The 18,925-nt window shown below is 34.9% G+C and overlaps 1 protein-coding gene across 2 annotated transcripts in view; it reads left to right on the top strand.

The window, feature by feature from the left end:
• The window catches only part of LOC121372665 (gamma-aminobutyric acid type B receptor subunit 1-like), a 31,584-nt gene extending 20,961 nt beyond the window's left edge, over positions 1–10,623 (top strand). For both annotated transcript variants that reach the window (XM_041499109.1, XM_041499110.1), the window contains exons 4-6: positions 5,321–5,491; positions 8,293–8,391; positions 10,514–10,623. In XM_041499109.1, the coding sequence (XP_041355043.1) occupies positions 5,321–5,491; positions 8,293–8,391; positions 10,514–10,615 (372 nt within the window). In that variant the 3' untranslated portion in view covers positions 10,616–10,623. The remainder of the gene's footprint in view (positions 1–5,320; positions 5,492–8,292; positions 8,392–10,513) is intronic.
• The last annotated feature ends 8,302 nt before the right edge of the window (positions 10,624–18,925 follow it).

Below are 18,925 nucleotides of genomic sequence, written 5' to 3'. Positions count from 1 at the left end.
TAAACTTAAGTATACATTTTCACAGGTTGAAACTAGGGTCTGCGACTTTAATGTGGGATAATAATTCTCTATTCTTTTATGTTTGTCTTCTTTTTGTGAAACATACTAATTCCTCAAGCAGCTTAATGAGGATTTTCATTGTCATACATACTTACAGATAGTGAAAATGTAATTGAATATATCATATAACAGAATTATAATAAAGAACCCAATCATATCTGTTGTTCTTGTGAGAGGTGATATTCATAACCAAATGAACTACTAGTATTTCTAATCATTTAATACTTGTTAATAACAGAAGAAACAACTGACATTAATGCACTACAACTTCTCAGAAATGCATGCTTACGGCTAGGTTGTCACAAGATAGTTACAAGCTTGTTACAAGATAGTACAAGCAATGCAAGCTATTTGCAAGATAACATTTAGCTCACGTGAGCTAGTTAGCAATTCTGCAACTTGCTGCAAGCATGCATGTCTTCATTTGTACAAGGGGCAGGACGTAGCTCAGTGGTACAACTCTCGACTGATGCGCGATCAATCAATGATCGATGCCCATCAGTGGGCCCATTGGGCTATTTGTCCTTCCAGCCAGTGCTCCACAACTGGTGTAATAAAGGCTGTGGTATGTACTATCCTGTCTGTGGGATGGTGCATATAAAAGATCCCTTGCTGCTAATCGAAAAGAGTAGTCCATGAAGTGGCGATAGCGGGTTTCCTCTCTCAATATCTGTGTGTGGTCTTTAACCATATATCCGACGCCATATAACCGTAAATAAAATGTGTTGATTGCGTCGTTAAATAAAACATTTCCTTCCTTCATTTGTACAAGCTTGCGCAAGGTTGCTGCATGCATGTCTTCAACTATGGAAGCTTCCCACAAGCATGTCTTCACTTGTGTAAGCTAGCTTGCACATGGTTGCTGCATATCTCTTCAGTTACACAATTAAGCTTGCTGCAAGCATGTCTTCATTTGTGCAAGCTTGCTGCATTCATATATCTAACTATGATAGCTTCCTCAGGGGTCAAAATATACGCTATTCCGCTATCCAGAAATTAGTAATTTTCCAAATGGAGTAGTAAAAAAAAAAAATCTTCCAGTATTCGTCATGAATAGTTTCAATATAAAATGGAACAACACAATCCGCATGTGACTATTCCATCTTCATGTTTTCAGCCGCAACAATATTCTGGGTCAACAAAACTGCAGACCATTTGGCCTAATTAAGAAACAACAAGAAAGCTTGTTGATTGAGAATAATTCTGCGTTCAAGTGTCACCAAGTTGTACACTTGTCAGTGTTTGGGGCATTTTATAAAAAAAGTGACTTCTTGTTCACAAAAGCACATTCTTTAATTTTACGAAAACAAATGAACTTGACACAAAATTAATTAAAAATAATGTTTTAAAAAAAACAAAGTTGCGGAAGCTGATCGCAAGTTTGCATAGAATGTGGTCGCAAGCTTGCTGGAAGCTGGTCTCAAGGTTGTAAAAAGGTTCCAAATACTAGCTCGAAATGAGGTACATGTAGTTACTACCTCGCAAAATATGCTTGTACAACCTTGTCACAAGCTAGTTATATACAACCTAGTTTAAAAAGCTCGTAATTTTTGTTTGGCAAAATAACTCTTTGACTGAAGGACAATATCAAAGCTTATAACCGACCATTTAGCTATATGGGTAACGGAAACAGTACTGGTCATGATCAAGTGATAGTACTGTATTAATGTGAAATGAGTGGTTTTCATTAAAGGTAGAGTAAACTCAAACAAGAGTTTTATGTATTGGAAAGATGCATACCCAGACCACCAACACATACTGACACATACTAACAAATGGAAAACACGTAATTTTAGAGTTAATAAAAAAACATGATTATTCCTGCTAACTGGGGACAGCCATTTTGTTTATTTTTTTGTGACGTCCGGAGGTATAGCTTGGGGTGAAGTGACGTCAGCTCCGTCCATCTCCTCTATGCACAGTGTAAACAAACGCTCTAATTTACGACAAGGCACTTCGCTTTCATCAACCTGACTTGTAAAACAACATAAATGACTTAATAGTATAATAAACGATTTGCGAGAAATTTGCAGAAGATTATGATATTATATATAATACAATGAAAACTGTTTGTATGTGTATTGAGCCAGAAACTCTGAAGTTGATCAATGTGCCTTCGATATATTTGTGTGGTGATGTACTGAAATTTGTTGACAACTATAAATATCTAGGTCATATCATATGCAAAAACATGAAAGACGATAAAGACATTAAACGACAGTATAGAGCCCTTTGTGTACGTGCAAACATGTTGTTGCGGCGATTTGCAAAATGTTCAGAATCTGTTAAAACACAATTATTTGTGAGTTATTGTAGTAATTTGTACGCGGGTGCATTATGGGTGAAATTTAAGCAGGATACCATGAAAGATCTTAACATATGTTATAATAATGCATACCGATGGATGATCGGACAACGACGACCATACAGTGCCAGCAAGATGTTTGTCAGTCATCGAGTAAAAAGCTTTGGCGCTTTACTTCGCTCAACAGCATATTCGCTGAAGAGCAGAATCGAAACAACTTCAAACGACCTACTTGCCCACCTGCGGTGTACAACTGTGTACGTCAAATCTGTATGTGTAAATCGCTGGCACAAGCTGCTGTATATTATGTAATCAGTTTTGTATGTGATGTTTATATATGTTCTATGGATCTCTGATCTGAAATAAAAATCTATTATTATTATTATTATTATTATAAACTATTTAACTAAATATATTTAAATTTGCATCAATAGAACGAAATGGAGTTATAGTATTTTTCTTTTTTTTTAAATCCAAAGAAAAAAATGCATATTATTAGGCCTATTGGAATGCTACATTCAAGCAAAAACAACCACTCACGATACCCAAGTGATAATTTTATTTTATTTGGGACTACGTAATTGGTCAGTTTTGTGATTTTAGATGGGAGCTTTACAGAATTATTTACAGCTTTAAAGCAGGACAGCTGATCGATTATGATTAGAGGGTTGTCCGTGTGGTTAACACACAATACCCTGTGAACTTAATAAAAAAGGCACGTCTTTTTAGTGTGTCTAGACACAGTGTCTGGGGACCGTCTAAATATACACCTGCCAATCAGGAACCACAGGTATGGGCCACGGAAAGAAAAGACCAATTAACTAAGAAAACACTCCGATTATTATTTCAGTACGTGGGTTAATTTATGTACAAAACATAATACAGTTATTTCAACACTTTGACAATGATGGTTTATTTTGTATTAAAAATAATATATAATTGTTGCTGGCTTACTGGAATGACTAATTTTAACAGAATATTGTGATGCATCTGCAAAAATCAGGTATGTTTTGTTTCTTCAGTTCGAAGACTAATTCCTGACGTGACACATTAGGTATTACGTAACCACCAGCTCGCCAGAGGGCGTATTCACTGGGATGATAGAAAATGGTTGCACCCGTTATATATAATAGCCATCACATTTAACCGTTTTATTAATTAAAGGGATATACCCTAGTTTTTAAACACTAAGGCATATTTTTCACTATTAGAGCCGTTTATGATCACTGAAATAAGAAATTACTTATATTTTATTGTTTAGATTATTCATATCCGTACAACTGTAGTGTTTCTGTAATCCTGGTGTTTCTAATACCACGAAATGCATTTTTCATATTTTTAAAAACGCACGTGCGTCTGAGAACTAACGGTTATAGTCGCATTTTAGTCTATTTTTAAGGGCATTTTAACGTCACAGATTCTTGTTTCACTCTGTTGTATTCAAATTTGTTACATGTCAGGTTTATAAATTAACCAAACTTAGTGTCCATTTTTAATGGGTTGAAAGTAGTGTGAAAATATGCCTTAGTGTTTAAAACTAGCTAGGGTCTGTCCCTTTAACTATATGATTATACTTGTTGATATTAAGCAATAATGTGCTTTATACAATGTATATCGTTGAATATGCATACCAGGTCAAATGCCTTAATTGTTCCTTCCTTTAAGGAAATTAAATTTTAATTTAAAAATCATTGGAATATATATGAACTAATCAATGAGGTGCATGGACAGAGGGCTGTTTCCAGGTCGATCCCCTTATTTGTGTTTCAGACCTTGCTATTTAAGTGTAGCTGTCAAGTCTTGCTCCCCATCACTCCCCCGAGACTTCTTTAAAGAATATACCCAGGGGGCAAAACTCTTTTTTCCTTCGAAAAATGGACCCGGCGTGCTGTAAAAGGTTTGCCACTTAAAATCATATCTACATATATCTAGGATCACAACCTAGGTGGACAACCTTGCCAGCAAGCTACTGGAAATGTGTAGGTCGCTGTTAAATATGTTTTCCATTTGCCCAGCAGTGAGTCTCTGATTTGGTCTCTTTTTGGAAAGTGAGAAGTTATGAATTAACAAAATATAACCATAAAAATTATTTCAACTAAGTTTTTGTCTGTTCAATTTCAACTACTCTAAGACATTTTTTGGAACCTTGTGCAAGCTTCCACAAGTGAAGACAAGCTTGCAGGAAGCTTGCACAATTGAAGATATGCATGCAGCAAGCTTTCAAGAATGAAAGAATGCTAGTGGGAAGCTTGCACAGTTGAAGATATGCATGCGGCAAGCTTGCAGAATTACTGACTAGCTTAAGCGAGCTAAATGTTAGCTTACAAATAGCTTGCATTGCTTGCACTACCAAGTAACAAGCTTGTAACTACCTTGCGACAACCTAGCTGCAAGCTAGCATTCAATGTTGCCACAGCTGCACATGTAGCTGTCAGGAAGTTAACTGTGTTACTGACATTCATTCTCACATTACAGATATTAATTCAATCCCATATTACATCTTTGTACTTTATTCAGACATTACGACTCTAACAGTGACTGAAATTTGGTTTACTACACAAATTAAGTGTTCCCATTTTTTCTTCTCTGTATATTATTTCATAGCTTCCTGCATGAAAGGAACATGTTTTAACAACAGGATGGCACCATGTTTAACAAACAGCTTGGCTATTAGCATATGTACACCATTACAGGGCTAACTCTAGAACTCGCCAAATTTACCAAGTGTGAATTTTAAAGACAATTGGTAAATTTTATTTTAATTTGGCAAATAAATTTTGTTTAATAATTGATATTTTATTACAAAATAACTGGGTTTTCAGCTCATCTATAATTGTAATTGCCATTGTAATTATATAGATTTATAGTTAAACAGTTTGCAACTGAGAAACAATGAATAGCAGAAATATTTGTTGAGAAATTGTATTGAACTTAGAATAAAAGTTATGTTTTCAGATTTCTTATTCTTCATCATCAACAACTCTATCGGATCAAAAACAATTTCCTGGCTTTTTTCGAGTGACTGTTTCCGAGAGCCAGATGAATTATGCCCGTGTTGCTATAGTGAATCATTATAAATGGACCAGGGTGGCAGTACTATATCATTCAGATTCAATTTTTACAAAGGTAAGATTATTGAATAACGTTATAATTATTGTATAAGTATTTAGAATGTACACATATATATTGAAATACTCCTTTAACCATATTATACAGGTAATTCTGTATGATTACAAACTTCCCGCCATTATACAATTTACTCTATTCTGATCAGACAATGTCACTTAAAAACTGAATGTTAATTAAGCCTTCGATAAACCTCAGAAGATGAAAGTACGTTAGAAACTAATTTGTGTGTATTTTTAGTTAAATAGAAGTGTTGTTTGTAGTTATAATAATGTTTTGTAATTTTTGTGAATTTTTCGATGTACAACAGTCACAAATTGTGACTGTACATTATACATCAATAAATTCATAATTCTTTTTACAAAATTGTTATCTAACAACAGCCCATGTAGTGTCACAAGGTGCTTAATTTGCCCTCATAATAATTTGAGCAATATTTCTATTGCTTAAAATATATTGTACGAACATCTGTTTATGCAGCCAGATGTCCATTTTGAGCATGAATTTAAGTACCTTTAAAGGGAAAGTTACATAATGGCTATGAAAAGTTTATTAATTTTTCTTGTGAAATGTAAAATTAAAATATTCTTTGAATGTCCACAAAAAACGACATCCAGATAACTTCAGTTTGAACTGCGAAATCCAGTTAAGGTGACAGACTGGTATGATGTGATATATATGAATGTGAATTTCATCTCCATGCAAGTGGCGTCACATTACAACTTGATATTCTCATGTTAATTATACATATATTACATATATCAATTAATTTATCTTGAATACCTGTAAAAATAGTGAAATATGACACATTGAACTTTGAGAATACATTTTTTATAAACCAGACTGTGTAATATGGATCTACATCCACGACAGACCCAGTGACTTACGAAGACATAAAATAATAAAAATAAAATGTTCTTAACAACAACAAACACCCCCAACACCCATCCCCAAACACTATGGGCAATCTGAACTGTTTGGTGTTGTGGTATATGAAAAATAAGTACCGGTATCCAATCCCAGAAGAAGAAAAAAACTAAACAATTCAGCTATACTGTATGAACACAATATATCACAGAGAGTAAACATTAAAAACAACAATACAGACATGAAAACATTATCATACATGCTTTCAGGAATAATCTTTAAGTTTTAAAATTATAGTGGAAAATCTTTTTTGTATTTGATGCTCTCAAGGATCCATGGAAATTAAAGGGGCTGGGTGTGTGCATCCCCCATCCTCCATTCTCCTATTTTGAAGTGCCTCGAAAAACCCAGTGTTTATGTAGTTATAAATGCATTGCAGATATCTTGGCTTAATGTTTATGTTTTTGCCATTCCCAGTCTGAAGCTCACCACGGTAAGACGTGTATGTTTCGTCGGTGCACATTGCATGTGCTTTCATCGCTCGACTTGGGAATCCTCTATTTTGTGATGTATGTATGTGGCCATTAGGAGTTTTCTACTGGGATGTATGTATGTGGCCATTAGGATTGATTGAAAGCTGGGACGCTTCTCATTTCGACAGCCTGCACACCACTAGGTTGGATTTTGTTTTAGCGAGATTCCTTGCCTCCACGTCTTTTTTCCGGCTGACTTTTGTCAACATTTTCCCATGACTCATATGACGACCATTCTGTAGAATGCCATGGTTGTTCGTGTTAGTCTCTACATGTCTGAGTCTGTTCTAGCAGCACTGGCAGATTGACTGGCCCACTCTAAGAAGAAATACAAAGCGGGGTCAGCCCCTATGTAACTACTCTTTTCTAGACTTTACTTTGTTTTATATTGATACCATCTCGTATCCTCCGGAGCTGGGCCCATCCACACAGCTATATCAACCATGATGACTGGACTATATCCTACTCTCTTTCAGAAGAATACAGCTGTTTTTTAGATCTGTATTTCAGCATAGCACTACACCTTCCACAACTAATGACTGTTTTTTTGACGGGATGCAACCCATCTTGTCCCTACAAGCTGTGCACCTTAATGGCCTTAACGAGGCCATGGCACACACGTGGACATCTAGATCAGACTTTAAACTTTTAGACCTTTGTTCAAAATTTTATGGCGAAATTACTTGGTGGTGGTGGTGGAGGAGGAGGAGGTGGAGAGGAAAAAAATTGGTGACTACAAAGGAACAGAACTCATGATAGGTGTACATGTATTAATTATAACATAATCTTTTGGTTAAATTCACACATTACAATTATTTGATTCCATTACAAGTCATTAATACAAAAATCATAACTTTAGAATATACCGGTAGTGGTACAGGTAGTAGTATTTATAATCTTTGCCAGAAAAGTTGAGTGATTGCTCCTGCTCACCTAAAAAGTTTTAGGAGAGTGACAAATTGATTGCCTTTAATTTTAAATGCATTTTAATTGAAATTTCATATGATTGATCGCCTAGCACCATTTCAGGAGAATGATCTTCAGCTCGCCTTGATTTTGCTTATGGCAAAGACTATTTGTTATTAGTAACATATTGGTGGTGGTAATAGTTTTCTTTGTATTATATGGTAGTAATAGTGGTAGTTGTAGTAATATTTATTCTTAGTATGCATATGGTAGGAGTACTAAGCAGGTAACATTTTGTTCAGTATCGCGTTGCTATTTACTACGCACGTTTTAGAGATCACTACACAATTTTAAAACATTAAACTGTAGTTACTAATCGATTTTCAATTGACGAGAAATATCAGTAATCAAGATTTTAAAAACATAATGTTTCCTGCTAAGTTATATTAGTCTCAAACTATAGCATATCATTCATCACATTTCTTTTACCATCAGATGATTAACAACATTAAAATCCTCATGGATGAAAATAACATTATGATCAAGAGGTTCCTATTCAAAAAGGACTACCGCAGCCGTCTCCGCGAGCTAAAGGTGAGACAATTGCATTTAATATGTTTGATCATGCACAGCCTAAGTCTTCTTTCTTAATTGATACTTTAACCTCAAAATAATTTAAGCATATACATGTAGTAGTGCAGTACTGCGCAAATAAAAAAATTGCATAACCTGAAAAGGGATTACGCAAAAAGATTTTGCATAACCTACATGTATTTTGGTTTGCATAACCTGGGTTTTTTCTTTATAATTAAAAAATATACATGTATATATTCTAAATTAAGTAAAAAGTATATGTATATAAATGTTTAAGAGATTTAAAAATAATAATATTGTAATAAATTACCAAAACATATGTGCATAACTACGTGTGAATTATAAGAATTCACTGCAAGGCAATCTCTTACCATTAATTTTATAATATTAGTCTTTTTTGTGTATATAATGTCATGACATTCAGTCGTGATTAGGAGACTCGGTGCCATATTCCTCATCTGAGGAACAGGGGATACTGATACTGTCACTGACATTATCACTGACGCTGTCGTCATCGTCACTGTCACTATCCGATTCGGAATTACAGTTAATAATAGGGACACTGTAACTCTGGTTTACCCTGGTTGCTGATCCAGTTCGAGATTGTAATGGCCATCACAATATCGCCATTTTTGATTGGTTAAAATCGGCTATAACGCCTTCTAACAACCAATGGGAATGCAGCTACTTCGCAAAATATTTATACAAACTTGACTGGTTATATTATGCACTACGAAAAAGCACTGCGTCGGGAATTAGTCTAATGTTTGTATACTCGCGATAAAAATATGTTGGTACTTTGCTGGGATTAATCATTCAGTAATTAAATGTTACACGAACGGTAAATTGGTTATGCCAAATAAAATGGCACGAACGAAATGGTCGTTCGTGCAATTTGTGCAGGCCTGTAGTGTTGGTATAAAGTGCTCCTACTGGCAGTAGCTAGTGGGAATTTCCCTATTACTAGTATTAGCTCAGTTGGTAGAGCGCTGGACTCTTGTGGTTCGAATTCCCTCAGTGGAGGTTGATTTTTCTGTTACATTATTATGTACCTATAAAATATAATTAAAGTTTTCTCTGTACATTTGTGTCCACATTTAGACATCCCTTGAAGGTTTTTGGCACTGGTACTGGAGTGCCCTATTAAGGGCTTTTTTCTTGATACTTAATTTGCCACCTCAAAGTATGTTAAGCATATGCCTGTAAAATACTCAGTTACTTGCTTGAAATAGTTTTCTCTGCATATCTGTGTACACATTCAAACATCCCTTTGTTTACATATGCTGTAGAAAGGTTTTAGGCAACTGTCCTGGAATGCAGTGGCAGTATGTCCTATACACAAGTCAAGAACAACTCTTTTATGTAGACAAAGCATCTGACAAGGAGTTATATATTGGCCCCATAATTATAGCTTCCTTTGGAGTCATTTTTGTATAGAGATACTGAATATGATACGGCTTCTACTGCACACTGTAAAATATTTATATTGTTTTGTTATACTGCTGTTGAGTATAATTAACACATTATTATAAATTTTCTCCCCCAAAAAAGGATGTTTAATTTTGTTAGTAAAATATGTAATGAAAAGTGAGACTGAGACAACAGTCTGCAAAATAAATAGAGGATTCGTCACGAGTGATTTTTAATATGGAAAATATCAACCGAGTCTATGTTTATCAGTATTTGTCGAGGCTCTGCCGAGACAAATACCAATTAACTAGAAGAGGTTGATATTTTACATATTAAAAAACACGAGTAACGAATTTTATTTGTCCTATATAACACTTCTAAAACAACATTTTCATTCAATATTTAATAAATTACAGAACTAAATTAAGCCATCTCCATCAGTAATATATGACGTCATCTTGATTAGTACAAATTAGTTTGACATCACACATTTTAACTAAATCTTATGAAAATGTTACACTTAGGTATACAGATCTTGTTGGTTTGTAAACAAATGACCCATTGACAACAACTAGAGACCGTAAAAATTTGCATATACCTTTAAATTTGCATTCCATTATTAACCGGGTTAATACACTAAATTATCACATGGGTTTATGACATGGATATCATGGGTAAGTTATTGGATAATATCACATATTCTCTTTTACAGAAATTTGATGCAAGAATTATCATTGGTGGCTTTTACATGGACATAGGTAGACAGGTTTTCTGTGAGGTCAGTATAATTGAAATCATATCTTACTGTTCCTGAACCCTGGCAGTCCCAGTTATCAGATCTAGCCAAATTTCAGTGTTATCCTGTGTCATAATTACCTTTAATTGGGCCATTCAAAAGACTGCTGACACAATTCTGGCACTTTACTGAGCCACAACTTGACGGATATAGCTCTCTGGTAGAGTGTCTGCCTAAAGTTTGTCTTTGGAGGTTTTAAAAAAAATTAGCTTTTTTTTTCAAACCAACCAGTGCTTCATCACTGATATCAAAGATTGTGGTATGTAATGTCCTGCTTTAAAATGTGAAAATTCCCCTTTTCTATTAGAATTAGTGAATACTTTAATACTTACTCTGCCTTGACCAAAGTTCAGAATTAATACATGTAAAGCTATCTGAAACCAAATAGCCTCTTTTTTTTTTAATGCACTAAGGAGCTGTTAAACAAATATTATTTTCCTTTGTTAAATAAGCATTGGTTAAACTGTTAGTGAATAACAAGAAACGACATTATACTTGGCTTGGCCATACTAACAGACATTTTATAGTCTTATTTAAATCAGATTGCTGTGAGGTGAAATTAACTAGGTTTCATTTTTACTTTTCTTACACACCCATTGGTGAGAACACCTTGCTGCATTCGTTATTTATAACACATACTGATAACATACATACATGTGATGACAATGCTGCTCCTAGGTGATGACCAGGTTGCAACAGCCATATACCATCAAATGAAAAAAAAACCACAATCGAAATGGATTGTTCATGATGTTAACCTGGTTAACCTAACACTGATTAGTCTTTGACGTGTAAGTTAGCTACAAGCACAAGGGCTGTAAATAAGTTTTAGTTAAAACCTAGTTGGTTTTTTAAGGATTTGTAAGAAATAAATACTACATTTATACCATTTAGTTTTAAAACAACTCATAAGATAAATGGTAACCATACAATTAATGGCCACTAGCTCATGTAGTACACTCTATTTATTAACAGTATGTTTTGAATATTGTTATTATATTTGTATAATATTAGAGAGGTTTAGATTGCTTTGCTAATGTACAATGGTCACAAAAGAGTTCATGGTCTTAAGTTTCAAAGCGTTATAACTCTCAGTGGTATGATAGCAAATCTATATGGTCCTATAGAAGGAAAACGACATGATGCAGGTATTAATACCAGAACTCGAAAAACATATGACAATTGATGGTGATATTTACTGCATTTACAGTGACCAAGCCGATCCTCTAAAACTTCATTTAATATTGGCTCCTTTTCGAGGTGGTAATTTGATTGCAGAAGAGCAACGATTCAACAAAGCTATATCAGAGGTTCATGTTTCTGTTGAATGGATATTTGGTAAAATAATTTCGCAGTATGAGTTCTTGGATTACAAAAAAAGTCTTAAACTCTACCTTCCTCCAGTAGGAAAGTATTACATAACAGCAGCTCTCTTCACTAATTGCGACACTTGTTTGTATGGCAGTGAAACAACTACATTCTTTGGAGTCAGCTCACCAACACTTGAACAATATCTTGAACTTCAAATATTTTATAAATTAACTGAAATTATTAATAATATATACTAGATCAAAATAATTTCAACGTTTGGCAAGCATAACTTTATTTGTAATTAAGATGTAATAAAATGTTGACTAATCTTTTCAATTGCTTTATGAGTTCCATCATCAACATCGACTGAAACTTATCTAGATTCCAGTTTTTGCAAACGTTCCTGCCTTTCTATATCAAATTTCTCTTTACTGACTTTTAATTTTTCTATTTTGATTTCCAGTTCCTCTTGTTGCAGTTCCATTTTTTGCATTCTTTTCCTTAAGATATATTAATATATCAGTATTCCCTCTTGTCTTTTTTGTTGGGGTGTCATCTCTGTCACTGTCGTCATCTGCAAATATCAAGTTTTACCCTTTTTTTTAAATATGTTGCTATGTACAATCAAAGTTGAAACTACTTGACAGTACCGGTAATTTAAAAACAAATGCACCCAAAAAGGCTTTTAAAAACATGTTTCAGGGAACTTAAAACATTAAACTTAAAGTCTGTTTTGTTTAATGACACCACATTGATTAATCACTGGATGTTGGATGTCAAACATTTGTTAATTATGACACTTAGTCATCAGAGGAAACCTGCTACATTTTTCCATTAGCAGCAAAATTCTTTTATATGCACTTTTCCACAGAAAGGAAAGCACATACCATGGCCTTTGACCGGTTAGGGTGCACTGGTTGGAATTAGAAAAAACTAAATCAGTTGAATGGATCCACTGAGGTAGTTCAATCCTGCGACGCACGCACCTCAGGCAAGCACTCAACTGACTGAGCTAAATCTCGCCCCTTCAGGGAACTTTACCCTGTTTAGAAGACTCTAATTATTTTTATTATTAATATTTTTAAATGAATTATTTTTTCTTTTAATGTTATTTTATTAATACATCTGTTAAAACAGTACACACATGACATTTGCCAACCTACCCCATCTTTTTTTTGGAAGGGGGGGGAGGGGGGGCACGTTCCCAGAAGTAAATATTTAGGTCATGCCTTTGTCAAATATGACAATTTTTTTTAAAAGTCACTAGCCACAGGGGGTTTGTAAATTCCACTAGCCTGCCAAAATAAAGCACTATAGTTATTGCATAGCTATTTTAATTCGGAATATTTCTTATTTTAAATTTTAAACCATTATTTATAGGCACTGGAAAGAGAGTGTTATAGTGAATTTAAATGAATTACATAGACATACACATATATAATTACCTTTTTTTTAGATACATTCTCCTTCTGTTTAAATTTTTCTATTAGGACATCTGTCCTCTCTCTTGTCCTTCTGCTATCAATGACAAATTCTTCAATGGACACATTCACAGCTATTGTTATCCATTTCTTTTTATCCTGGAACGGATTTTGTAAAATTAAGTAAATATAGTCACTTATTTCAGTAAAACTCACTTTTTTCTTTGTGCCATGCTTGAAAAAATAATAAAATTTAAAAAATATATGGGTACGTACAACACTGTAAATAGGTTAATAATTTTAAAAAGTGAGCAACGTATGTCACAACATATATATTGTTAACTACATTCAAGGGATTTAAAATACTGGCTAGGACGAGAAATGCCACTGAGCTATGACCCGCCCCTGGTGATTTTTAAATACTGTAAATCAGGAAATGTTAGCGAGCATAAAATGTTAGCGAGGTCATACAAGACACTAATATTACATGACGCTAAATTTAAAGAGATGTACAACAAACTGTTCCTAAAAGCTTGTGTCAGATTGTTTTGTCTGTGATTAATTAAAAACAAAACAATGGTTACATACTATATATACTAAAAGGATAGAAAACAACAATAGTTAGTTAGCATGCACATTACTGCAATTTTCTACTAAATTCAAGATGTATGTAAGCTGCATAATTTCAAGATTGATCAAAAACATTATTTCAGCTGATCCTACAACTTGAGCTTATTATATTTATACGCCTGTCTATGATGTGTCGTATTATGGTATTGCGTTGTCCGTCCGTCTGTTAACTTTTTCTTGTCCGGACTATATCTTGCATACAGATGCATACAGGACCGTCAAACCTCACATGTACATGTGTAGGAACAACTTGGGATGGTGGTGAAGAAGGAAATGTTTTATTAACACTCAACACATTTTTATTTATGGTTATATGGCTTTGGACATATGGTTAAATTTAAAACCACACAGATATTGAGGGAGGAAATCCGCTGTCGCCACATCATGGGCTACTCTTTTCAATTAGCAGCAAGGGATCTTTTATATGAACCATCCCATAGACAGGATAACACATACCATAGCCTTTGATGTACCAGTCGTGGTGCATTGGCTGGAGCAAGAAATAGCTCAATGGGTCCACCAACGGGGATCGATTCCAAACCGACTGTGCATCAACCGAGCACCTTACCACTGGGCTACGTCTCGCCCCTGGGATGGTGGTGTGTCACAATTACTAGGTCACTGTGATACAAATAAATCAAATAATTTGTCTATATTCACATAATTAGAATTGAATCATACCCGTTATATAACATATTCATTAATATCTATGGTTTTCCAACAAACTCCTGACGGGCTTATCATGTTGCACACTGGTACTCTTGTATACAAAGTTATGGCCCTTGAACATACATGTAGGAAATATATCACATATTGTTTTCTTGCCCACTGGACAGGGTTATCCAGCTTTTGCATTGTGCTAGAAAAATCTGTCTGACCTTTGGGTTAAATTAAAAGAACCCTTCATTAGTATCCATGTGGGACAGGGCTATTCCACCCTCGGGTACATAATTTGTTGTCGGTATAAACTGAAAATGATAGTATAATTTCATTATGACAGCAGGTTTTCTTGTTTTTATGAAATATAAAAAGCATTTCTCGTGTTATGGGCTGACATCATGGAATACACCTGTCTTGCATGGCTAAGGGTGGGAGAAAAATCTGTCTGACCCGAGGGCTAGACGATTTCTACATACGCGTGACGTCATAACTTGTGGTTTACGACGATTGACTTCATAATTCATGGTTTTCAAAATTCTGTTTGCCGTTTCACTTTGTATCATTGTTTAAAAAATATTTAAAGAAATTAATATTTTCAACTTTATTTTTATTGTTAAGTTGTTGCATTTTTATGTCATTGCATCAGTTGGACTATATTTTTCAGCGTATGATTAAATGAGTTTCATTGTTTGTAGATGTTTTGTTACTGTAATTAAATGGGCAAGAAAAAGAATCAATCACTGTTGTGAGATATAGATAAGGCAATTCCAACCCTCGGGACAAAATGTTTTTGTAAGGGCCTCGGTAAACCTTGGACATCACAAAAAATATTTTGTCCCTCGGGTTGGAATTGCCGTATCTATACCTCACAACAGTGATAGATTCTATTATTCTGGTAAGCAAAGATATTGGACTAAAATTTTGTATATAGTTTTATCGTGTCCAGTTAAAAGATAAGATTTGAGTTTCATGACTTTTTGCCCATTTTTGACAAGAGTTATTACCCTTGAACATAGGCTATATCACAGTCATCCTGTATATTGTTATCCTGATCTTTATTCGTAATGCCTCAGGACACTGAACTGGAATTTTGTATGTTACTTTGTCATTTAGAGTTACAGATCAAGTTTGACTTTGATGGGGATTTGCCCATTTTTGACAGTTAATATGCCTATGAAATTTGATACATGTATATTACAACCATAACAGTTTTTCAGACTTTTCTTTGCAATATGTATCAAGATACTGAGTTGAAACTTAATATACCTTTATCATGTAGAGTTACAAAGTTCGACTTTCATGGGGTTTTAATACTTTTTTACAAAGTAGACGTTGATCCTGGGATAATGAGAACATGGTAGAAGCAAACTTTTATTGTAAGGATGGTTCCAGATTGATATACCTCTGAATATATCACTGGATATGATGCAGTCTTTGAGAGGGTAATAACACCTGAGGATGTCCACAGGTTTTGAAAACACTTTTGCACCACTCTTCCTGTTAAAATGATGATAGACTCTATAATATATAGAGTGATAACGTCCACAAATGCCTAGCTGAAACATGGATTACATTATCACCATCACAAAAATGGCATATTCATATTACATCCTCCGTGGAAATTTGTTGAGCCTTATAAAGGACATACAGTTGAATCCTGTTGGCTCGAACCCTGTTGGTGCTCGACAAAGTGTTCGACCCATCGGGTAGTTTGACTGAACCATTTCCGTAACATCAGTTAGAAAGCTGAATTAGATACAAATTATGTAGTACATGTAAGTGCACTGAAATAAAATAAATAAATGGCAAATTTGTAATCTGTATTTACCTGAATTTATTACTAAACAATTTGAATATTTCAACAACAAAAAACCCCAGCATGGTCTACTTTCCAGAAATGTAGTCGTGTTCAAAGTAATGCTTTATACTGAGGCCCGTTTGTGCATTAATAATTTGATTGGTATTATGGTTCATGAGCTGTACTTGAAAAATCATTACCGACAGCCGCTTAACAAACAATGTCACAAGTGTGGTAACAAAAGGATTGCATGGCTATTGTTGTGATTCCCCAATTCATCTATAGTTTGTTCTACCTAAATAATTAATCTGAAGGTTGTAATGTCCAACTGTGCAACAATTGTTAGTCTGGTTTGGTAGTTTGCCATTTGATATTTGATGGATCACAAGTTGGAGGGAAATATAGCCATTAACACAGATGGGACCAATAATTTTGTTTGAGCGAAGGCTTATAGTCGACCCTGGACATGTTAAACCCATCACCAGTTAATATAAGGGTTTACCGAACAAAAAACTCAGGACTTCATTTTTGGTTCGAGCTTTGCAGTGTGTTCGACCCTACCGAGGTCGAGTCAATGAGATTCTACTGTATATTTTTTTAGCAGTACTTTCACAATGTTTATTTGGTAGAAATCTGGGACAAATAACCATGTTAGACACCAGTGTACTTTGATGTTAAGATGGAAAGTAATCTTTGTTTAAGTATTCTTAAACAAACGTTATTTTTGAAGTTTCCATGCCTAGCACAATTATCAGAATATTTTGTGATATTTAGACATTTACTTTTTTAATTCTTATTATTATCCATACAACCTGAGTCATCTCCTCCATTGCAGAATTGTCTTCCCCTGCCGGATGTATATCCTTATCCATGCATGGCCAGACCATTGTCCTTGATTCAAAGTCTGTAATGATCGAATCAAGGGAAGACCTCCTATAGGGACGGGTGGGAGGTTACTGTTGTTGTGCTAGTATGAATAATGAAAATTAGACACAAATTTTCTAATAGTGTTATTCAGCTTACTGTACTGTACTGTACAACCATGCTATAACGGACATGATTTAACACTGTATAGAGCACATGAATTCAACATTAATGGAATGAGCTCTAGGTAAGAAGAACATGGACTTACTCATTCGACAAATGTGAATCATCTCAATTAATGACAAGGTATAGGACAACCTAAGACATACGAGGTATAAAGGTCTAAGTGACGGTTAAAATTATCAATAACCGAATTGACAAAACATCTTCCACCCCTATGTGAGGCAAAACCATCTAACAAGTGAAAGAAAAAGCACTAGACTGCCCCAGACAGGAACCACCCTCTTTCCCGAAAAGGTGGCTCAAGCATTCCCTGACATGTACGCGGCCTGTACGAGCTGCCTACCAGAATAGGTCTCCCTCATCTCATGGCTCTTAATTCATACGGAAACAACCTGCTGACCAGCAATCATCGACTGAATATGCCTGCACTGCCATGTCTTGAAAATAGAAGAGGTTGAACATATGTCGACCCTTCCAGACTCCTGCATTCATCACCTTGATAATGTCCAAGGAATCATGAAAATTCAGGGAAGCTGAGATCCCACGAATCTCATGAGGCCGAACAGAAAAGTTCCGTAGAACATGATCTCCTGTCATCTCATACACCAGTTTGATGGTTGCAACAATCCATTGAGACAAAGCATTCTTAGTAATGTCTCCTGGCTGTTTAGTATAAGAGATAAACAGCCTCTTCTTCCCACCACAAAGAAGTTTAATATGATGCAGATAATACTTTAATGCCCTGACCGGACAAAGGAGTCGGTCAGAATTACCTGAAGGCAAAGTATGATACAAACTTTGAATGATTGCCGGAGCAAACTCCTCTCCTGGCGTCTGATTCTTTGCCACAAAGATGGAATCAGTCCATAACATAACTGAACCATTAGTGTTATATAATCAACCAAATCATGCAAGAAAGCATGAATCTCGCCAATTCGGTGGCAAGCCGCAAGACAAGGAAAAGTGTCTTCCAAGTCAAAAGTCGAAGAGTGGCAAACTGCAATGGCTCATAAGGTGGACCCTTAATGAGCACATGGAAAAACAGAAAGACGTCCCATTTCAGCAAAATGGAAGGCCTCTAAACCGTGGATTGCAAAGATTTGAGTAAATCATGCAAGACAAGAGTTGTGGGAAAAGTCCTTCCAACCACACTGCCTGCAGGGTATATAATCTAGACCATTTTTTAAGGGCCGGTCACTTTTTGGTGAATTGGGGAAAAAATAATGTTTCAAATACAAAAAAGGGGATTCTCAAGAATATAATCAATACCAATACATTGATCAAATTAGTGTTTCAGTTTTATATATCTTCATCATGTGAAGCTTTAAAAACTATACAAAAACAATTAAATGTTTTATTTATTTTAACATTAAATTAGTATAAGTACATACGTTTCTCAATGTCTCTTTCATTAGTATTCCTAATATTTAGTACAGGGGATGACTTCAATAAGTTTATTAC

Source organism: Gigantopelta aegis, chromosome 4, assembly GCF_016097555.1.
Source record: "Gigantopelta aegis isolate Gae_Host chromosome 4, Gae_host_genome, whole genome shotgun sequence".
Lineage (NCBI taxonomy): Eukaryota > Metazoa > Mollusca > Gastropoda > Neomphalida > Peltospiridae > Gigantopelta > Gigantopelta aegis.
The sequence above is the reverse complement of the archived record's forward strand: the minus strand, read 5'-3'. Positions and strand labels throughout refer to the sequence as shown.